The sequence below is a fragment of the Zophobas morio genome, unplaced genomic scaffold, assembly GCF_036711695.1.
Source record: "Zophobas morio isolate AGI-343-1 ecotype UQ-CSIRO unplaced genomic scaffold, CSIRO_AGI_Zmor_V1 ptg000005l, whole genome shotgun sequence".
Taxonomy (NCBI): domain Eukaryota; kingdom Metazoa; phylum Arthropoda; class Insecta; order Coleoptera; family Tenebrionidae; genus Zophobas; species Zophobas morio.
Genome location: NW_026972110.1, coordinates 16,439,718 through 16,463,788, shown reverse-complemented (window position 1 = coordinate 16,463,788; position 24,071 = coordinate 16,439,718). Strand labels below are relative to the sequence as shown.

The 24,071-nt window shown below is 32.3% G+C and overlaps 3 protein-coding genes across 3 annotated transcripts; 1 reads left to right on the top strand and 2 right to left on the bottom strand.

Moving 5' to 3' along the window:
- Positions 1 to 2,087: 2,087 nt before the first annotated feature.
- LOC135120202 (endocuticle structural glycoprotein ABD-4-like) lies at positions 2,088 to 3,408 on the top strand. The gene is made up of 3 exons (XM_064044522.1): positions 2,088 to 2,461; positions 2,703 to 2,899; positions 2,946 to 3,408. The coding sequence occupies exons 2-3, from the start codon at positions 2,885 to 2,887 to the stop codon at positions 3,309 to 3,311; spliced, it is 381 nt and encodes a 126-aa protein (XP_063900592.1). The 5' UTR covers positions 2,088 to 2,461; positions 2,703 to 2,884; the 3' UTR covers positions 3,312 to 3,408.
- A 14,246-nt stretch (positions 3,409 to 17,654) lies between these two features.
- Positions 17,655 to 18,469, bottom strand: LOC135120191 (endocuticle structural glycoprotein SgAbd-2-like). The gene is made up of 2 exons (XM_064044511.1): positions 18,359 to 18,469; positions 17,655 to 18,301 (listed from the first exon to the last, which is right to left on the bottom strand). Exons 1-2 carry the CDS (start codon positions 18,365 to 18,367, stop codon positions 17,897 to 17,899), a joined length of 414 nt encoding a protein of 137 aa, XP_063900581.1. The 5' UTR covers positions 18,368 to 18,469; the 3' UTR covers positions 17,655 to 17,896.
- A 5,007-nt stretch (positions 18,470 to 23,476) lies between these two features.
- On the bottom strand, positions 23,477 to 24,071 carry LOC135120180 (endocuticle structural glycoprotein SgAbd-2-like). The gene is made up of 2 exons (XM_064044499.1): positions 24,037 to 24,071; positions 23,477 to 23,987 (listed from the first exon to the last, which is right to left on the bottom strand). The coding sequence occupies exons 1-2, from the start codon at positions 24,043 to 24,045 to the stop codon at positions 23,589 to 23,591; spliced, it is 408 nt and encodes a 135-aa protein (XP_063900569.1). The 5' UTR covers positions 24,046 to 24,071; the 3' UTR covers positions 23,477 to 23,588.

The window sequence follows — 24,071 nt, the reverse complement described above, 5'->3', positions numbered from 1 at the left end:
AAGTCTTATCTTAGCAGGTACTAGCCCTGCCCACACATCTTTTACTTTCTTAGAGAGTATGTCATTTACCAAAATTGGTCGTATCTGAGCAAGTGCTAGCTCCGCCCGCCCACCCCTGTTTTCACAGACTTATGTTAGCGAGTACTAGCCCCGCCCACCCCCCCCTTTATTTTCTCAGACGGTAGTACTTGCTAGTACTTGGTAAGATAAGTCTTGTTTTGGCAAATGACATATTCTCTGAGAAAATAAAGGGCGGGTGCGTGGGGCTAGTACTTGCAAAGGTAAAACTTATTTTGGCAAATGACATAAATTTTGAGAAAATAGGGGGCGGGTGGGCGGGGCTAGCACTAGCTAAGATAAGACTAATTTTGCTCTTATTAAATTTGTAAAGACTTGTTAAATTTAAAAGGTGTTGAAGTGCATGATTCCATAGTAACGAGTTAAATACATAAAAATGATTGGATATTTATTTTTTAACAACTCAGTCACCCTGTTTATGCAAATTTAAAAATATGAATGCAGTGACAAATCACACACTGAGCATTTTTTGGGCATTTTAGATATAATTTATGCAAAATGTTGTTTTATAATTTAGATTTTTTTTCAAAAATCTCGACGTCTTGGGTAAAAATTCCATGCGGAGGCATAAACTACATATGTTATTTTATACAATGTGAAACCCGTTTTCTATGTACAATTTTGAAGTGACGTCATCGCATTATTTGTGGGGTGGATTAGACAAATTTTGTTAACGTTTTACCATCTACATGATATTTCTAATAAATATAAATACAAAATTTTAGAACAATCGGCCCAATACTTTCGGAGATTATTTGTTTAATCAGGACGGCAGACAGACGGACAGACGGACAGACAGACAGACAAACAGACAGACGGGAACGGGAGACCTATTTCTTCGTACTCTAGGGGTCATGAAAGATCGACAAAACGTAAAAGTAGAGAGTCAGCCGAAGAACTCGATTACAATACTTCCTTCGCTTACGCTCGGGAGGTAAAAATCTATGTAAGAGAACGATATGTTTGCCGACCGTAAGCTAGGAAAGTATTGTAATAGTGTCCATCTAATTAACGGATAATTTTAGGTTTTCTAGACGTTTCATGATCTTTGAATTATAAAAAATAGGTCTTCCCTTTTAGTAGGTGTCGTCTGCGGTCTGTTGGCAATCTTTTTAGAAATATCATCCAAAACTAAGGAACTGATTGTTGTGAAGTTTTATATAATTTTGGGAATATCGCGTAGACATTACCTCGAAATTTTGCATGGTAAATTTTATATAACAACATACTCCTGTACGTGTAGTTTATGGATCCGTCGTGATTCTTTTACCCTAGCATCCAGATTTTAGAAAAAAAAATGTGTTTGCTTATTTCCCACAAAAAACTGATAATCATCTTAAAGTTCTACGGAATAAGTCCTACTTAAAATCTAAATATAACCCAATCTAATTCTAAAATAAAATTCGCAAAAACAAAATTTATAATTTTTTAAGGAAACCTGTAGTTGACAATCTGCAGCTACCTTTATTTTAATTCAGAGTGGTTTTAGACCATTTTTTTTGTTATTGCAATACATACATGAAAATGTAGGTAATGTTAAATAAATAAAATTAAGTGTTAAATGAAAGTGAGTTAATTTAATTTATTTTACAATGCAAATTCACACAGAATTGAAACCCATACCATATTTTAATTGAGCAAAGCGTTGTTTTTTCTGGAAATTAAAAAAAAACATAAATATTTTCAAAATATTTGTGTAAATGTCGATACACTCGTACTGAATCATCATATTTAAACAAATTTTACTTTCGTTGTACAGGATGTATAATGCAGTTTCTCAAGAATCCACAAGAGAGATCGATCTTGTACTTTTCATAAACTTATGCTAACACATCGCTCAAACAGATCAACCAGCAGTGTAAAGTACCTCCAGAGGAAACATTGCGTTCAACTCCAGTAACAAAATTTCTTGTGAGAACAAACCGTTTAAAAGAACAAATACATATTTACAAGCGTCTTTCTAACAAAGAAAGAATCAATAATGACGAAACCGGGAATCTGTTGCAACAGATTGACTTCGTTATGTTACACGTGTTTGGTTTGTTAGTACACAACGAAACAAAAGTGCGTTAAAAATATGCAGTCGTAAACCTACCGTTATTGTGCATTTTACTGCAGTCATTTAAATTTGTATACTAGTGATACAACTAAAAATTATTGTTTTTGGAGATGATATTCTCAATTACATCATGAGCTTACGTAAGGCGTAAGGTTTCCAAGATGTAGGACGTATGCATATGGAAGAGACTAGAAAATTCAAGAAAAAATAACACGTTATAGTCGCACTTTATAAAAAATCGGTAAACTTGTACAAAGAAACAGGTTTAGCAATCGAGACTGTTTAAAATGGAATGAAGAAGAGACGTGCACTTCATTAATTAAGGTAATACTTTACTAATATTAGCTTTTTCTCTTTATTGCTTTATTAGGTAGGAGCAAAACACTATTATGGTTCGCACTTTCAGTGAATCGCTTAGATGTGTCGCGTGAATTTTTCAACCGTTCCCATTTATAACGTTGTACAATTATATAAGTCGTTATGGGATAATTTATAAATTTGGTACAATTTAGCGTGTAGAAAGTCTCACATGAGCCTCCTAATCATGAGAATTATTCCTTTACAGCTAACTAAACTATACATAAATTAAAGAATATTGAATGACACAATAAAACCATGCAACTATATTTTACATAACATCCACCTCACCCAATTTTACTCAAAGAGGGGGTTTTATTGGTCCATCTGCCCAATATATATATTGAATTTAAATTTTGGTGTCATAGCTCGTTCAGAACTCACACTACAATGAAAACAATAACAGTAAGTAACAAATTTCTAAAATCAGGCAAATATCTTTGTTTTTTAGGTCACTTTATTGTCAATTTGTTCCTTAATTGGAGCATCGCCTCAGAATAGTCACGAAAATGTGCCCATCGTAAGACACGAATCGGAGGTAAACCCTGATGGTACACACAGTTACTTGTACGAAACAGGCAACGGTATTTATGAAGATCAGCAGGGGTATCCGAAAGACGCCGAAACGCAGGCTGTTCAAGGACAATTTCAGTATCACTCCCCTGAAGGACAAGTTATTAGGTTGGTTTATACAGCCGACGAAAATGGTTTTCGGCCCCAAGGAGATCATTTACCAACACCGCCGCCTATCCCACCAGAAATACAAAAAGCGCTAGCTTATTTAGCTACCTTACCGCCACAAAAAGATGAATATTGAGATGAAGACGTAACTGTGATATAGGTGATTTAACAAAAATTTTAGAGTATTAAATTATGTATTTCTACTTTTGTAAAATAAATTAATAAAGAATTTATGTTTATGAATTTTTTATGCCTAATGGTTGGGAAATTTATTGGTATTAAGAGATTACTATTATCTTTAAAGATATTATGTCTTTTAAATCTGGTTTTACGAAAATGTCAATCCATGGTGAAAAAAATAATGGGTGTAAATTTTAATAAAATTTCAGAGGTTGAGATCATCGTAGTGACAGTTTTTTCATTATCTCACAGGTCACGGATGTGTCAAGGTGCATTACTGCGCAACTGTAATATAGTCATAAAGAAGGAACAGCTTGTTAAGTGTAAAGTAATGGTTTTCTGGTGAAGTGAAAAATCACTTGGGGTTTTATTGCGATAAAATATCTGTACCTGCTGTTTTTCATTGATTATTGTTACATATTTGAGTATAAATGGCTACCTTTTATGAAAATTTCTATTTAAGACAAATTTGCAGGAATACTGGATTACTACGCTGTTATATGTAATTGGCTCTGAAGTAAAACGAGCATCATAATTATTTTAAGTATATGTTAATCTCCCTATTTTTTCCGGTTTAAAAAATAGTAGTAGCGGACTGTGTTTCAACAACATTTTGATACAAGGTGAAGATGTTTGATTGACATCATAATTGGTAACCGCCTCTAAGGGATCACCTCTGACTTTTCGTATTAAAAGTTGAAATGTTTATAAAAATTACAACAACTCTCTCCGGATGCTTCAAAATACTTTTTTTTCTTGTTGTATTGGCGTACTAAAATGGACTTACTAATAATTTTACAAAATATATTGGTTTTTAAATCATGTTTCAAGTTAAAAGCTAACTTTAGTTCCACATTTTATAAAAATTAGACCTTCCTTCTGTCTCTCTTTCTTTAGTTCTTTTTTATCTTGCTCACTTTCACAATTTCGAAACGTTGTTGAATTTTTTACTTTCTCAATGAATTTAAAACAACATTTCGACATTTTGCTATAAGCAAAACTGGCGGTAGATCGAATGTTAAATAAAATTACCTACTTTGAAAAAGTGTAAAATGTTTTTTTTCTTTCAAGAGGCAGTAGAAGACCAAAATTGTGCTACAACCTTGTTATGTGAGAAATTACACCCAAAACTTTGATCATTTTACCAACAAAATATTACCATATGATCAAGTTCTGTAGTAGGCCATGAAATTTATTATTAAAACAATGATGTTGGCAACGCCAACCCGTTCCTTACTTGGTTTGACATCTACGTCAAATAACTACCAAATAAGGAGTCAAGAACCAGCAGTGCCAACGTCGTTATTTCAAAAATAAATTTCACAGCCTACTAGAGGATTTTTTTTCGATAACATGATAATTGAAGTTAGCAGGTACCTAAGTCATACTTCTAAATCATTAAAGAACAGACGATAATTTCGGAGGCCTTCACGGTCGGAATCAATACATGATCGTTTTCCGGGTTGGAACCGTATAAATTGAGTTTTTGGGCTCAACGTTTCTCACATTTTCGTAAGTCGCATCTTCAGGAGTAGGGTTAAGAATAAGGCAAAAGAGCACGGTAACTCAGTATGTCAACCATACCAGAGGCGAAACTCGTTTGATGGGATGAATTTGGTTACTGCCTATTTATACACATGGTGGGGGAGAAACATACTGAGTTACCGTGCTTTTGGTAAGCGTTTTACCGTCTACACGATATTCCTAACATAGACAACAATCTGTGCGGTAGTTTCGGCGACGATTATCTGTCTAACAAAAATCGACACAAACAACAGACAGACAGGCGGAAACGGGAAAACTATTTTTTCATATTTTATGGGTCATGAAACTTCGAGAAAACATCAAAGTAGCTATTCGCTTGATGGACGGTGTTTAATTCATAATTGTATCTCATAAATGATAAAAATTGGTCTAAAGTTATTGAGACAGAAAAGCGAATAAATACAGATTGTACGATTATTTTAAGTTAAAAAGACATGTGCGGACTGTTAAAGTACAGGTGAAGAAGCATGCTATGCGTATGTTTCAAGTGCGATTTTTTGTGATGACGTCATCAACATTTTAGCAAAACATATATAACAGTTTGAGCAGATGCAGTGTCGTACTAATAACAACAGTACTTACTGTAAATTCAAATTTTGAGAAAATGGGGTGAGCCGTTCTTGATTTCATTTCACTCTCTATAAGTAATTCTAAAAAATCTGAATGAATTGATAAATAGTATATTATAATATTTTGGATAGGATATATTTGGCAAAATTTTGAGACGACGTCATCAATTTTTTGAGAGGTAATAAACGATTAAATTTTGATTAACGATTTGCCTTAAGATGTTTGGAAGATTTCAGAGCATTTACTTTTGCAGTTTCAAAGTTAAACTGGAAAATGTTGTTGTATAATTCTGATTTTTCTTCCAAAAATTTGATGGGCATTCCGTTGTTGATGGGAATGAGCAGCCAAATTTTGGTTAGCATTTTACAATGCTGTACCTAAAATATATATAAAACTTGATACAATTGGTCCAGTAGTTTCGAAGATTATTATCTGTCTAATAAAAATCGATACAGATAGACAGATGACAGCTGGACTGAAACGGGAAATCTACTTTTCGTACCCTAGAAGTCGTCGAGATAAACATAAAAGTAGCTGATCGCCCGATGGAGTCGATTACAATACTTCCTTAACTTATGCTTGGGAAGTAAAAAATATCCGGACTTTTTATTTAGCACTGAAAACGTTGATTTTAATTAGACAGAGAACGTTTGCTAAATTCAAGAAATCATTCATTAACTTATACAGGGTGAGTCAAGCTTCTCGATCTCTGTCAAATCAGCGATCAAATTTGTAAGACTTGCATAACCTAAAAATCTTTGCAACTTTACAGAATATTTTGTTTTTTAGGCTTAATATGGAGTTTAGTTTTTTTTTTTTTAATAGAACACCCCATATATTTTCAGATTCCCTAACTGCCCTTGTGTTGGATTCTGCAATACGAAGTTGTTAAGTTACTCATTTTTTTTTTTGAAAATTCTTAACAAAGTAAAGGTTTACGATCACAATAGCAATAAGACTATTTTTGGCATCATTGTTCGAAACTGATCATTAGTATGCATAGTCTTTTTAAAAAATCCTAAAACATACTTTTTTTCTTTTATTTAAACTCCCTGTGTTTTACTGCGTCTCACAGGCCAATTTCAAGTTGAATTTGCGATATCGCAAGTCCCCGTTGCCATGGTGGATGCGATGATAGTACTTGCAATCACGGATCCCAACAACTGTCATCGCATCTTCCACTTGCGATATCGCAAACCCGACTTTCTTTTCTTCGCCTTCTGTTTTATTAAGTGCTTTCTATGAAGAAAATTGATGGTATCTGTAGTTTTAATTTTTTTTAACATGTTCAACAAATATCTAGAGAAGGACAGTAGAAACCAAAGTAAGATTGAATAACAAAATACAGGGTGTTCTATCTGAAAATACGAAAGTACAAGTACCTATTGATACTATTTATAATGAAGTCTAAACTAAGAAGAGGTTAATTAGGTCATTTGCAATATGTAGAGATAAAAAAAGTTTTACCTTTTGTTGCTCAAAATTGGCCTTATCTACTGTTATTTTTAATGATAATTAATAAGATAACGCACTTATATATAAAACACAACCTGTGGTACATTTTTCAGTAATCAATATTATCAAAATCATGTTGTAATAACAATTTATATTTGAAATATTTTTAAAAAATTACACAATTACATTCAAAACAAAATAGCACTACGAAATTATATAAAAGACATAGATGACATTATAGAAAAGGTGGCAAGTAATTTTAGTATTGCAGAACGAAATGAACATAATTTATTTACAATAAAGAGGCACCTGCCTGGGCGTTGTTCCCACTGCAACACTTTCAGTGCAACTGATATACGAGTATAACTGCACAACATGTCAATAAATTTAGGTTTTATCGCTTTATTAAATAAAAATTGGAACATTCGGTATATGATATGTAATCCTTCCGGGTTTACTCTAGAGTGCTCAGTGCATTCTTTAAGAAGAAACAGGAAGCTGGTGTGTTTTTCACTTATGCGACGATGACAGTTCTTGAATTTATTAACTCGACTAACTCATATCTACTACCCCCCTTATTATTAACATATATTTGGCAATTTTTTTTACTATCACTTTCGTGGGAGAAATGCCTGCTGTTTTCAACACACTGATATTTTATATAAACAAAATTCTTATGCATGGGATGACTCTTATAAAAGAATGAAAGTGAGTGATGTTCAGTCAGAACACAGCAGTCTTAAGTTTATGCAAATATGAAAGTAATCGTAAGTACTTAATACTAAATAAGTATCCGTCAGTTTTCTTAATACTTAGGTTTAACTGGTTAACGTTTAACTGGTAATGGGTTTGTGTACGGAAGAGTTGCAGTGTAAGAATGATAAAATGCAGCAACTATTAAAGTTAACACAAAAAGTTAACATCCTGTAAGAAGTGTGTTAATTTGTGCTATAACACCAAACACTGTCTGTACATGCGTTTGTTTTAGATACTCTTGTCGTTGTTCGCTTTCTCGCTGTCTCAAATCAGCGATAAGGATGCTAAAATCGTACGGGAAATAAATGAGGTTAACCCCGATGGGTCATACAACTACGCTTACGAGACGGATAATCAAATATTTGCGGAAGAACAAGGTTTTATAAAAGACGGTTCTCCAGTGATACAGGGCCAGTACCAGTTTACTTCACCGGAAGGCCAAGTTATAAGGCTTGCTTATGTTGCCGATGAAAATGGGTTTCATCCACAAGGTGAACATTTACCTACGCCGCCGCCCGTGCCACCGGCTATTCAAAAGGCGCTAGATTATTTAGCGACGTTACATCAAAGTTAGTTTGTAGTAAATGTTGTGTAATTTTGTAAATAAAGCTTTAACACATGTTAGGTGTATTTTTTTCAAGAAGGTGGATGTAAAAGAATTCACAAGTGTGATATTTGACATTTAAATGGAATTTGTACAGTGGTGCAAATTATAACAAGAAATCTGGTGCTATAAAGACATCAGAAAATCAGTGCATATACAATTATACATAGGGGAGATATGTCTAATACGGCATACTTTTTAAAAAAAATCATTTTCACGTATAAAAAAAAACATAATCTTTTTCTGATTTGTGGCACATGTTAGCTTTATCAATTAAGTTTGAAGTTCAGTTATAAGATATATTTAATCAAGCACTACATTTTTGCAACACTTCAAAGTTTTGGAAGTGACAGAATCTATATTACCCTGATGTACGGTGTAAAATGGCATAGGAATAGGAATAGGAATTTTAAGAAGAAATTCGTATATATTTATTAATTATAACAAAAAAAATATTAAAACCAAAATATTACTTCAATAATTAGAGAACAACACAACAAAAATATGAACTAAAAATGTAAATAATATACAAAATATAAAAAAATAACAAAAAATAGGTTCTACCGACGAACTTATTCATTCTTCGCAAATTTCGCAGATAAACTGCTTCGTTTTGGGACTAACTCCTGAGCATTCGACATGGGACCATTTTTTGCAGCTAATGCACCTTATCCACTTCTCACCGGCTCTAGATCTCTTGTAACTATCATTGCAATAAAGACAACACGCATCATCTTCATCGTCTTCGAAATCTTCCCAATGATCATTTTCTTCACTACTTGTATCACACGTAGGTTGGAACAGTTTATGTTTGATTATTCTAGCTGACGCTCTCAACGTTTTTTTCTTTTTATTCGCTTCTTTATCTTTCAGTTCCGCAATATAAGGGCTTTTTGTTAAAACTGCAGTTCCCTGTGATTGCCGTTTTTTGCTTTTTTTTCCAGAAACCGTCTTCTCAATTACAGGTATAGGAGACAGTAAATTTAGACACTCTTTTATGGAAATATCGAGATTAGACTTGCCCTCACTACTCCTATCTTTTCCAATGTGAATTTGATAATTATTTTCGAGTGATGAGGAACTAGCTTGGTTTATATTATCACTTTTATCAGTTTTCTGGTTAATTTCAACTATTTCTTTTTTTTTACTAGCTGTTTCTTGTTTATCAAGTGCGACATTTTCTATAATTTCTGCCCTTTCACTGTTTCCTTTCTCATTATTATTACTATTGTCAACATTTTCCTCCACAGTAAAGTTAGCTTTGTTGGTGTTTTCATCATACCAATTTTGATTGTCAGTAACTTCACTTGGTGCGTACAAATGGTCGGGGAAAATGTCTGGATTTAATGGTGATATGCCCGAACTTCGAAAACCACTTAAAGCATTTTCAACAGTAGCAGATTTTGAATAAGCAGCACAAAATAATCCACTTATCTGGTATAAAGTTATTGTTCTTCCCACATGATTTTTCATCCAAAGGGCACATGCTGCATTGAAATAAGTTTCCAAAGGGCCAAAAAATGAGACATCTAGCGGTTGGAGCCGATGTGTACAATGAGCTGGTAAACATAACAAAACAATGCCGTGTTTCTTGGCTTTTTCAAGAGCATTTAACGATTTGTGGCTGCTGTGTCCATCCACGATTAGTAGAACTTTTTCTTCTTTTGATGGTTTCACGTGGTTAATGAAATGATCCATCCATTTACTGAAAAGGTCTGAGACCATATATCCAGTTTCATAACACAATCCTAACGTTTCAGGCGGGCATCCATCAAAATACTCAGCTTTATAGTTTTTCCTTGGAAATATTAATGCTGGAGGAATAAAACGACCACCAGAACTCATACAAGCCACTACTGTTACATGTTGGCCTCTTTCGCCACTAGTAAGAGCGCCTACTTGTTTTTTTCCTTTGCGGGCAAATACCCTTGGAGGCTTATGTACTGTTGTCAAGGCAGACTCATCCATGTTATAAATTCTACTAGTAGGAATATTTTCATTAGTCATGGTGTCAGTGAGTAAGTCAAAAAATTGCTTCACCTGGACTTTATTAAAACCTTTGGCTCTTGCTGCTGACGTCGCTTCTGGAGCTCTAAGTGATATTTCCGGATGTCTTCGGCGAAACCCGCTTAACCAGTCCCACCCCGCCAATTGTTTTTCTGTATTAAATTTATGAGAATAGCCTCTCTCAGTTGCAATTTTAAAGGCCAGCTGTCTTAATTCAAGAGCTGTAACACCAAATAATCTTGATTCTAAATCAAGAATATGATTAACAATTTCTTGCTCAGCTTCAAGTGGTATTGTCGTGCTCGTTCCCATTCCTTTTTGGGTACCTTTAACACGTTTATTCATATTATTTACCCGGCGTCTTAAAGTCCCAAATGGGACATTGTACATTTTAGTGGCTTTAAGCCATCCCATGCGTTTAGCTCGCACCGCATCTATAGCTTGAAGCATGTCGGCCTCAGACCATTTCTGTCGGTTTGTTTTACGAATATAATTATTTCCCATACTGCAACATAAAAGTCACATTATTGTTATTTTAGTAAGAATTTAGTTATTGTCGGGAACATATTCGGGGAATACGGCATAATATGTCATTTTACCCTGATTTCCTGTGTGCCATATTGCCCCTACCGTAGGTTATGGAAAGTTAAAGCTGATATTTTTTTAGGTTACGTTTATTTACAAAACTGAATATGGGTTAAAAAATACACATTTTTAACTGCTCTACGTTTAAATTTGATAAAGTAAAAATCCGTTTAACGAAAGTTATAGCAAATTAGATCCGTTTCAAGAAAAATTTATATTTACCTTCGAGAAAAGAATCACATGTCACCTGCTTCCAACACCGATCACAGCCATGACTGTTGGATACATCTTCACGCAAACAAAAATTCGTTATAGTTATTGGCGCCAAGTTTAAATTTTCTTTTTAGTTTCCACAATACACATGATATGCCATTTTATCTAGTATGCCGTATTAAGCACAATTCCCCTACATACACCAAAAGGTGAGGTTTATAGATCTTGTCACCTCTCTTGTCAATTTTTCTTCTGCGACTTCTGTTATTTAAAGGCATGAATAGAATGGTGAATAAAAAAGAATTTAGGCAGCAAGAACTCTAAATATTTCCGCACATGCCACGTCTCTATCCGGTCCAGTAAGCAGCACATGTAAGCTCTGCTTTAGCGAAACATGTGCGGTGCATACAAATGACTAAATTACTTGTGAGGGAGAGAAGTAATTTATTATCTATAGTTCTTTTCTCTATTAAACTATAGGCCTCGAATTTTAGTGTGACGGTAACTAAAATTTTGGAGTTTTAAGGTATTTAAGAAAAAGTTTGAAAGTAAAAATCCTGCTTTGTAAAAAGTGATATGAAATTCTAGACACTATTGCACTGGGAAAAGCCGAGGAATACGTCTTAAAAATTTGTGTTTGTGAGAACACCGAGTACTTTACTCACAAAAACGTTGTATCATATTTTTTTATATTTTCTTAATGATGTCATTACTGTGTCTACGAAAATGATTTTATGAACTTTTTGATTATCTTAAAGTACTTCTAACTCAAAAGTTAAAGATAATGTTTGTTTGGAAGCTGGGAGTAAAATAAAAAATCTTACTGTATGGTTATTATCCTTAAAAACTGTTTTATTATAATATTGATTGGACATCACATATCGTTTATAACAAACATTACAATATATACAGCGTGAGTCACTAAGCACTAATAAAAAAATTAAAGTTAAAGTTGTACGATTTTTTGAGCACCATACACCAAAATTGTTTTCAACTGTACAGAGTGTTTTGTTTTTAAGGCGTAATGCAGAACTTAATTTTTTTAAGTGGAAACCCTAATATATTTCTAGACATTCTGATTAGATTCTTCTCAGGTTTTATAACGACAGCTTATTTTTGAAATACCGATGCGAGGTTGCAACGTTATTTTAGTTGTGTTAAATTTTTTAGAGGTGCAAGGGTTCATAAAAAATCGCAATAGGGTTATTTTTAAAATATTTGTTACAACATTTTGTGGAAAGATTAATAAAAGTATGCGCCTAATTGCGGTATAAATAAAATTGAGTCTTAATATTCAGAGTGCTTATGAAAAAAATCTAAAATGTTACAAATTTGAACTATCGATATTTCAGTGTTTTTTTTTAATAAAATATCCTGGATTTTAAAGTTGATACCTAGTTGTTAAGATTTTTTTACTTTTTTTTAAGACACCCCGTCGTATTGAACTAAAAATTTCGATCTCTATAAACATGTCCCGGACCACGCTCTAAGTGACTCACCTTGTATATTTGAAATACATAATAATGTTTATAATATGCCAAAAAATGGTTCCCATTAGTTTGTTCTGATGAATATAAGCGGTTTCATTTTTACAGCAGTGAAAGGTAGTTTGTCTATTACACAGGTGTATGTAGAATTATCTACGCTTTTAAGTAAGTTTGAGTCTGAAAATCTCTAACGATATTGGAGGTTTTCCACGCTGTTTAGCTGAATAATCAGAGGTCAATTGACAGCTATTTTTCCCAAAGTGTTTTCCTTTCATAAGACCCTTTAGTAACTTAGAATATTACATCTAAAATAAAAACAAATTTGGTATTTATCTACTAGAACACAATAATTTACACACAATAATAATGTGGGCAAATTTACTCTTTTTGAGAAAATTTGCTTATTAATGTTATAAATTTCACTTTTAATATTTTAGAACTACCAAGCGATGTCCTTTCACGTAAGTTTCACAGGTTACAAAGTATGAAAATACAGATTTCTCATTTTCGTCAGCCCATAGTCCTGTAACTTATTCTTATTACGAAATTTTTTACTCCAAAGTTTAAGTATGTATTATTTAAGAATATTATATAAATGGTTATAAATTGATAGTGAAAAATGTCCCGTTATTCGACTGGTCAAAAAAAATGGTCACATTAAAATTTGATAATTATTGGTTATAGCTTCTTAAACATTTTGGTAAGTCGCTAATACTAGTTCAGGAAACAAAACAAAATTTATTTATATACCGGGTGGCCATTAGTGATTTTATAGCAAATTTTTGGGTTGGCATTTCTGAATTATTGGCAGCAATGTTAGAATGTCAGTTCACAGTTGTTGTCAATTTTGATACGAACGCGTCTAGAAAACCAGTGATAACATGGCAACTACTGAACTCATTTATGTGCAAAATTTCAAATTGACATCAGGTATGCCATAAAATTTTGAATATGTTGCCAACCTGGCAAAAAAATCACAAACATTAATATTACTGGGTATTTACACATTTCGTTGATGAGGTCATACAAAAATTTTAATAAACTATTTTAACGATGACCTAAACGGTCGATCGAGTTTTCGCAAAATTCTGAGGACTGTGTTTTCTCGAAACAAGTTTGATAAATTATTATTAATGAAGAATGACCACTCTTTCATTTAACGGGTGATCAAAAAATTTTCAGATTAGGTTAAGCTATGGAAATATTTTTCATTTCTTTGGATAGACCTATATCAACAAATCGAAGATGTCAAAAACCGAAATAGAAAGCCACGATTCAAATTAATTAATATTAGAATAGCGAATTTAAAATAAATTTTGGTCGCCATGGAATCATCAAAAGTTTTTAGATGTTATAAAGTTATTAGAATTTTTACGAGTAAGGTTTAATCAAAAACTGCCACTTAAATTAGTGACGCTATTTAACAGTAATTTGTAATTAGTAATTTATGTATCTAATTAGTTATTAACCAGTGCAGTATAGTTTACTAGCACTAACAATTAATTAAATAATTAAGAAGTTACATGTATTAATTAATGAAGTGTAATTAAATACAGTGTGATTAATTGTCGTCTATTATGTTGAACTATTATTGATTAAACACGTTTAAGTTTCCTTAATTGCACGTTGTTAGGTATTAATGTTTAGTGTCTTCATTTAGACGATAAATGTAGCTACATACCAAATGAAGAAGTTACTCAGGTTTTATATTATGTGCGTTAACTAATTTTTGGAATGTTAATCATCAACAGACTGCCACTTTTATAGTTACTTTAATAGAGTCAATCGGAGGAATGGCTAATTTAATTCTCTACGTTTCATGACCCCTAGAGTACAAAAAAGTAGGATTCCCTTTTCTGTCTGTCTGTCTGTCTGTCTGTCGCCTGTGTGGATTTTAATTAGACAGATAATTTTCGAAACTATGGACCGATTGTTTGATCATCTCCACTAACAATAGAATGCCGTCAGTTTGAAATTTTATAATAGCAAATGTTATCTAAATTTTATGAAATACGACACTCCTATACTTGTGGTTTATGAATTCGTCTTAATTTTTTATACTAGACTTCCAGATTTAAAAAAAAAAAAAAACAAAATTGTACAACAACGTTATCACCAAATGTGCAAAACATTATGAGTCTATACTTGTGGTTTATGAATGCATTCATAGTTTGTTCACTTTATACACATTATTACAAAAAAAATCGCAAGATTTAATTTCACTATTTTTCAAAGAACTTTCGGCTAATTTTTTTACTTAGCTGCTAGAGTCAGTTAGAGCAGACTTTATATTTTTCCCAATTACAATTACGCAATGAAGAATTTCCACACACCTAGAACACGAAATCTTTAAAAACGAATTGTTTTATACTGTTTTTTTTTTCATACTAGTACGGAAGAATATTCAAAATAAATAACTTGCGTAAATATCAGTTTAACTTTTTTTAATAGTACGTTAACGGATCTTCACTTACGGATCCAGTTACAATGCAAATAAGATAAAAATAGAAGAGAAACCGTTAATTTTTTCTTCATTAATAATAAAGAACCAGTTTAGTTTACACACCCATGAAGAATAACCATAAATTTCATCACTTTTCATCCTGCAAGGTCAGTGGATCAGAGTCAATCCTAAAATATGTGCGGTTTTTACACACACGACGCCACTGAGCCCACTGAATAATGAATAAGCTAAAATGTAGAGTGAAAAAAAAACAAATATTTTAATACATTATAAAGTGGTCTCAATATTCTATACAAATAGAAACAGATTATTTCCACTTTTTTATATTTTGATCTTTTGTCTCAGTTATATAATCACATATTTGTGTTAATCCTTTCTTATATTTTCTTATAAGAAGCTTAATTTTATTATCCTGGCGTCTAATACGTAACACATAATTATTTTAATTTTCGTTGGAATATCTTAACTTTGGCCATAAGCTTTTCTGTATGACAGAGAAGAAAAAACAATATACCTCCAACATTTTTTCTATACCCTTTACACTAAATGTCACATAAATTATGCCAGAAAAATAAATTTATTTATGTAGGAAGATTTTTAATTCTGAAATAATAAATATTTAATTAAGTATTAAGTATAGAAAAATTCTCACATTTCAAAAATGACAGCTTCACCAATTTAAAATTCGCGGTTTTGGAATGTTGCACAAAGTTCTTAGTCGAGTTACTTTAACTGGCATACGTGTAAAAATTAAAAAATGTACAAACTTGTTCATATAGGTGTTTAAGTTTGAAAATTTTAGTATTTTTTGTTATTGTAGTGAAACACTCTGTATTTTATAGTATAACATTTTTTTATTTTATCTCTACGTAAACTTTCTTTGGACATCAATTTTGTTTGTTTTATGTTAACGATAAATCAAATAACATTTTATTAGGATAAACCTGGACAAATTTGGGAACCAAAAGGAAGTCTGCTTATAAATAAAAACGAAAATGTTATAAAATAGCTATATTTCTTTTGAAATTACAAAAAACACAGAGTTTACCAATATCATCACACTGTATAAATAAGTAAATGGAAATAGTCCCCAATTTTCTATTCCAGGCAACTAAAAATTTTTCTGCAAATCTGCTGAAAACCGTTGATCAAAACATTTTTGTCTCTCTTGTATATATTTTCATTTGTCTTTTCCTTATAGCCACAGTAAATTTTTGAAGTTCAGATGCGACGTTGCCATGTTAATATAATTTTCGTGATTTTTTACGGTGGAAAGGTTCATAAAAAATCGAAATAATATTAGGTTTAAGATTTGTTTTACAATATTTTTTGGATAAATAAACATAGATACGCGCTTTAGTGTGGTGGCAATGTAATCAAATTTTAATATATTTAATATTATTGAATTTCAGTATTTTCAAATAGAACGCTGTATGATAAAACTGCATGTTAACTACTCTATTTTTTTATTCTTTATTTCAGTATACACCAACATACTAGAATACGATGGATGAAAACAAGGTATCCCGAAAACTTATTTTGAATAAATCAAGTCCGACCGATTTCAGGTACCCAGCACAAAATAATAGTGAATTTAAATTTGAAAAAAGAGGTTAACTTTGAAGAGGTAAATCTTTTACATTTGGACACAAAGTATTTTTTAAGCTGTTTTTCCTCTCTTCTCAAAGGGTCTTGAACAACGTGTCAAAGATTTGGTGCTCAATTTTTTGAACACCCTGTACATATATTTGCACCACAACAAAACAGGTGCCTTTATTTCTCTCCACATAATATTGTAAAACAAATTGTAAAATTTACCCTGTAGCAATTTTTCTGTGAACCCTTCAATTGCTCAAAAATTTCAAGAAAATTGAAATAAGGTGACAACGTCGCACTAGAATTAAAAAAATAAACTGTTCTTATAAATCTTAAGAAGATATTAATCAGAATATGTAAAAATATATAAGATGTTCCATTTGAAAAACCAAGTTGTGTATTACACACTAAAAACACAACATTCTGTATGGTTGAAAATAGTTTTATTATATGGTCATCAAAGAACCGTTTAACTTTATTGCTCGACTCACCCTGTATAGTTTTAAATTATGTGAGAACTACCTATTATCTGTAGTGATAAGTTGAAATACTTGAGCAACAGAGAAAAAACTGTAGCCTTATTTTGAAATATATATAAAAAAGCGACAAATATAGCCTTAGCCATATTTATACGGGATGTTCAAAAAGTGCCGCACTATCCGATTGTTGACGATATATAATATTTCCATATTTGACCATATTTTAATTTAATATTTTTAGTTTACACTTAGATTTGTGAACTATGTACCGTTGAGTTAGTTTAGTATTTTTTGAGCACTGTGTATATCTTATACATGTATAAAACATGGATTTAAAATTGGCTTCTATTGTAATATATATTACATCTACTAAAAATGCTTTGGAAAAAAATGCCGACCTATTTTTAATAGGCATTTTTGTAAGCACTGATGTTAAAAATTGACTATAATACCTATATTTTTTATTTTCTTGTAGATGTTAATTGTAAATATTGTAAAATCCGTTTTTACTTAACGAATAGGTAACATATAAAAACAGTTAAAATATAATATAACTATATTTTTAGCTGATTGTGCGAATAAAATTCTTAGTGCTAAACCTATACACCAAATTTTTACATCATTATTTTTTATAGGGTTTATGCTTTGCTCTTTAACAATATATTGATTTTAAACAAATAACATTATAGACACTGCCATTTTATTGCTACTATAATTATATAGTTACAAGATACTTATTTATATTTACAAAAATTTGACTGAATCAACAACTCTTAACAACTAGAATCTCCTTGTTCCTTGTGGTTCTGGTGGTTGTGGGTGGGCAGCGATCCAAGCCAGAGCCCTCTGGATGGCCTGTGGGATTGGTGGTGGAGTGGGAGCAACCGGCAAATGAGCACCCTGGGGCTGGAATCCATTTTCGTTGGCTACATACTGCAGAAGAATTGGGGTGCCATCGGGAGCGGTGTACTGGAAGGACCCTTGTACTTCTTCAGCTTCAGCTTCAGAGCCGGCATTCTTCAGCTGTCCCTGCTCCTGCGCCGCAATCCCGTTTCCAGTCTCGTACTGAGAGGTGTAGCTGCCGTCGAAGTTGACTTCTTGCTCCTGCTTGAGGATGGGGGCGTCTTTCTCCGAGGAGCCGCGCTGCGCTGACACAGCGACGACCAAAACGGCCAAAGCAACAATCTGCAAGAGTTAGGTTAGATAAGAACACAAATGTTGACTTAAGAGAAATTGTCTTACGATTTTCATGGTGTGAGTGGTATCAGTGAGTTATTGATTCGGTGTGACATCAATGGACATCTTCTCTCATATTTATACTACGGACCTGCTCGTGGTCGAAACTGTGTTGCAACCCAAGTAAAAAAAGAAGCTCTTGTTTACCACTTGTCAAGGTTGGGTCTTCTTAAAATTGAAGGCCGACTGCAGGACGATTCTGTACTTTTTCTCGTGGCGGCGCACGAGAGTGGCCTATTAAAATTCGATTATTCTGGAAATTCGGGTTTTTTGAAAAATCGGATGAGGAGCTTGTTCCTGGTGGTAATTCACGCAATAAATTAGATTAAGTCGTTGCGCACTCTCTAATTATCTTTGGTTTAGTCTGCAAAAGGTCTTCATCTCAATTATCATACGACCACGAAGCGGTACAGTCGTGGGTGTGACGACATAGGAGGAGCAATTCCTTACATTTCTTCATTTAAAAAAGGTTAATCTTGTGGTATTTTCTTTAATGAGAATAAAGTTGTTTAATAATGTTTTAACATCTAGGTTAGATAACGTTATACTTTAGGTACATGCACGATATGCGGCAAAATTAAGTTGTTTCTGCAATAATTAATAATGATGCACTAATGGCGAAATGGTGTTATTGAATACCTGCTCATTCCAGACAAATTGCCATAAAATCGAGAAATATAATTTGTATTAATTTTAACAATTAAAAATGCAATCGTAATACATTATCTTAACACAACCCTACAATAAAATTTTTCATAAATCATGATTCTCGTTGTCTTAGATTTTGATCTAATAATCACAGAATATTAATTAATTCTCAATTGATGACCTCACCATAAAAATTGCTTAATATATGTCTTTTAGAATCGATTTGACATTTGACGAATAGATAATTTCATGTTTCTCCCATGTTTTACGGCCTGGGCAATGCCAAAATATCGGTTTCCGTTTCAGTTTATTTGTTGAACGATAATCAAAATTTCTTTGTGTTGAATTACATCATCCCAAATTTTTTTATTAATTCTATTTAAAATTAGCAATAGAAAATTTACAATAAAATTTTGTGATTGATATTAGAAACTACTTTTTGCTACTACCGGTCGCTCTGAAATTCTGCAAGTGACGTCATCTCAAAATTTTGTTAAATAAATCCTATTCACAATCTTTTATTTGGAATTGTCTTAAAAAATAAATTTTGTTGCAGAATCAACTTTTACAATTTTTTTAAGAAATAATCGGACTTGTTTTTAGACCACTTTTCACACAGGATGTCCAAAAAACAAAAATTATTTAGGTATTTATCAAAAAGAGTCCAAAAAATAATGAGGTGATAATTAATACTTTACTCACATAAACCACATGGCGTGTGAATGAGATAAAAAAAACATAATTAGGCAACTAGCCATGAAATGATTTTATTAATAACACTGGTTAGTAATAATGCCTTGTATGACTAGATTTATTTATTGTTTTACAATGGCTTATGTAATTTCTCTAAAGCTGCCAAAACAGTGCCGTTATGACCGGTGTTGTTAACATCGAGATTAATATTTTTATCCCATTCAAAAGCTGATAAAGTTTAAAAAAAAGTATAGGAGTATGTTTATGAACGGAAAATATATCTCATTTTCTATATCTTAAGAAATTTTTTATGCTTATATAGGTATACATAACAGTATATGTTCATCGATAATATGCAACTATTATGTAATTAAAGTTAGATTGCTGTAATATAGCATCGTCATCTTGCAGAACAAACGGTGTACCTTTTGCGTGTGGTTGACTCAAGGTTTATAGTTTTGTATTTAAAGCAATTTACACCCACTCAATAGCCCAATTTTTTTAATCTGTCTGTTAAAAAAAAATGAACAAAATGAGTTCCACTTTGGTGTAAATCCAGCAAATTTTAAACATTTTTTTTAACACTTTTTTTTAACAATTTTTTGTTTTATTCTTAAATATATAAATGTTTGCATTATTTGAGCATTAATGACGATTTTTTAGAAGTAACGATAAATACTGTCATAAAAATTCGTTCTTTTTACGTAAAAACTGAAATCAGTTATTTCTCATTTTATTTTCTTATCTAGAAATATAAGAAAAAAAACTATATGTGGTAACATTTGTTTTTACTTCCCGAGCGTAAGCTAAGACAGTATTGTAATAGGGTCCATTCGACGACTGGCTGTTTTTATATTTTCTGGAGACCATTATCCCTAGAATACGAAACAATAAGTCTCCCGTTTTTATCTGTTTGCCTGCCGTCCGTCGCCTGTCTGTGTCGATTTTTATTAGACAGGTAATCTCGAAACTATCGGACCGATTATTGTTAAATTTTATATGTTTTAGGTTTTAGGTATATCGTGTAATGTTAAAACGCTAATCAAAAAGGTGACTGATATTCCCACCAATAATGCGATGACATCAACTTAAAATTTTGCCTAGTAATTGAAATTTTATAAATTATGATACTCTTGTAGTTGCGGTTTATGAATCCCACTTGATTTTGATTATTATTATAATTGTTATTGTTTAAACATTCTTCTTCGTCTTCACATAAAACGTAGCTGCGTAAATCTGACCCACAGAGTTGTGGAGTTATGTCCTGATTTAGAGATGAAAGGTCCACAGTTCGATTCCCGGCGAATTTTTTTGATTAAATCCACCACGGTACACTACATTTTCTCGAAAGTTTGGAAATAAAATACAGATTGAATATGCGTGTCCTTGATAAAATGTTGATGATGTTTTCACAAAATTTTGTTATAGAAAACTCACTTGAAGCATACCATAGCATGCTTCTTTAGTTCTAATAAAATTTTTATTCTAAAAGTTCTGCTTAAGTAGCCTTGGGTAATTTTTTTACTGTGTACATTTTTAAGAGAGTCAATACTAAAATGTATAGGTTTCAATAATTTTTTATCTAAGACAAAAACACACAATATTTTTCATAAAAAAAAAACAAAAACTATTGCAATGATAATAATACTCCCCGAACCTTTTTTTTTTAACATTACGCCGCCAAATTTTCTGTTTGTTATATCTTTCATACAAAATTGTTAAGATCTATTTATTAGCATTATAGCACCACTTTTTAATGTAACTAAAAACTATCCTTTTTGTGTTTCATATATCTATATATTCAAAAAGATCTAAAAAGTTACATATTTCATTCTTATGGACTCATATGCATTTAAAATTATTAAAAAATATGCTTAAAGAAAGCCATTGAAGTTAAAAAACTGGACGATTTATGACCCCTAGAGTACGAAAAAATAGGTTTCCCGTTCCGTTTGTCTGTGTGTGTTTAGCTGATTATCCTCACCAACAATAGGATGACGTCATCTCCAAAATTTACATTAGTAAATATTGCTATTTAAATTCTATAAAATAACATATTCCAGTAGCTGCGGTTTATGAATCCGTGTTGAGTTTTTACACTAGATATCTAGATTTTTGGGAAAAAAGTCAAAACATTTTGCAGTTTAAATTTGAAACTGCAAAACCGAATGTCTTGAAATCTTGCAAACGTTTTAAAAACAACATGCTCCTACATGTGTGATTTCTGAATACGTGTTGAAATTTTATCATTGGCATCCAGAGTTTTCGGAAGAAAATCAAAAATTATAGAAAAGTATTTTGCAATTTAACTTTGAACTTGCAAAAACCGAATGGTATGAAATTTTGCAAAGTTGTTAGAAGCTTGGTAAATCGTTAATCAAAATTTTTCTGGTGCCTTAAATTTTTCCGGATAAATGTTTTTCAAATTTATGAGTGTCTCTGGGAAAACTGAGCATGGTTAATTAATTAATCAGTCCTCTCCTCTGCGTTCAGGAGACAACATTAATTAAAATTCATTTTGGAAGTATAGATATAAACAGTTGAAGTTAAGCTTGTACTGGGAAATTGAGAATATCTACATTTGTCCTGTTGATTATCTGCCTTAAATATATTTCATATTGTCCACACTTGTGCGCAAAATTAAATTCATAATTTTTAAACAAGCCGAATTTGTCGGACTGTACTTCAATTTTTACTTCAGGTCAGGATCAGTTTTTTTTAATCTTTGTCATACACTTTCTATTTAATTCATAGTATGTGTTCTCATTTTATTGCACAAAGTCACTAGAAGACCACCACTGTCAATTTTTTCCCATTAGTTATATCTAATAAAGAAATTTGTGTCATTTTTTTAAAGAGTAATCTTATATTTTGACACACTGATATTAAAGAAATGTCCAAAGTTATTTAAGTAGCATCACTATCCCAGAACAGCGGGATATTAATTACGAATGTTTACTAAAACTTCTTGCAATGATGTCATCAAATTTTTGCTGGGGATAAATGTCACAAATATAACAAAGGTATGTCAGTTCTCACATATTATCCATTAATGCATTGCAGACATTCACTATCTTTCTTCAAATTATGTTTCTTTATAAAGTTGTGTCAATTTGGCGCCATATTTAATACCAAATTCACCCTGGAGCAACCATTTCAGATCGACAGACCTAACCTAATCAGGAAATTAATTCTGGCAGTTAGTCATTAATTGTTGTTAGGAATTTATAGTTTATTTAAATTTCACTTTTAATTAGGGGAAAGGACAATACTTGGTTTGGTAGCATGATATATGAAGTAATCAATTTTGCAACGACTCAAAATTTGCCGATGGTGTTGCATTTACTATTAGAAAAATTGTCTTTCACTGTCATCACATTTTATAAGCAGAGAAAGGAAGGAAAAAAATATATATGCATATATTCATTGATTTTCTCAATAATTTAGGATTATAGATATTTTTCATTTTGTAAAAAGTACCATCAATTAATTAAAGGTAAACGACTTTTGCATCTTGTCAAGGTTTATGGAAACCATAAGCTGCTTAAAGCAAAAGTCGATAAATTGAGAAAATAATACGGATGATGCAAAAATTGTGAGCAAACTGGATCCTTGTCATCAGATCTCTGTACGTCTGTAAAAATGGTAAAATAATACCATGCATTAAATGAATGCCATTAAAATTCAAAAAAAGTTATATTATTTTTATAAAATAAGGATACGTATTTGGCCTGTAAGGATATCTTTCACTTTCAGATTCTTCAGTAAAAATCTAACAAAAAATTTTCGTACATGCAGATTATATTTATTTATAATGGCACTATATTACATGTCATATCGCAGGCAACAACAGCAATAAAAACAAAAATTACAGAACATCACCTAAACTTAAAACTTAGAACCTCCTCGAGCTCTCTGGCGGCTCTGGATGAGCAGCAATCCACTCTAAAGCCTTCTGAATCGCGGGCGGAATTGGTGGCGGCGTTGGCGCCACAGGCAAATGTGACCCCTGTGGCTGAAACCCATTCTCATTGGCCACATACTGCAGCGCTACCGGAGAGCCATCTGGCGCGGTATACTGGAAAGAACCTTGAACTTCTTCGACTTCAGCATCAGGATTCCCCGCATTTTTCAAGACGCCTTGTTCTTGAGCGGCTATACCATTACCGGTTTCGTAAGACAGGCGGTAAGACCCATCGAAATTAACTTCTTGATCTTGGGAGATAATGGGTATCTTCTCGTTTCCGGTCAACTGGGCTGCTGCAGCAGTCGAAACAAAGAGGAGTGTGATGACCTGCGAAAATAAGAGTGTAAAGGAGGCTACAGGGCTGTGACTCACGTACTGGATGCATTGCGCTGCAGATGCAGTTGCAGTATG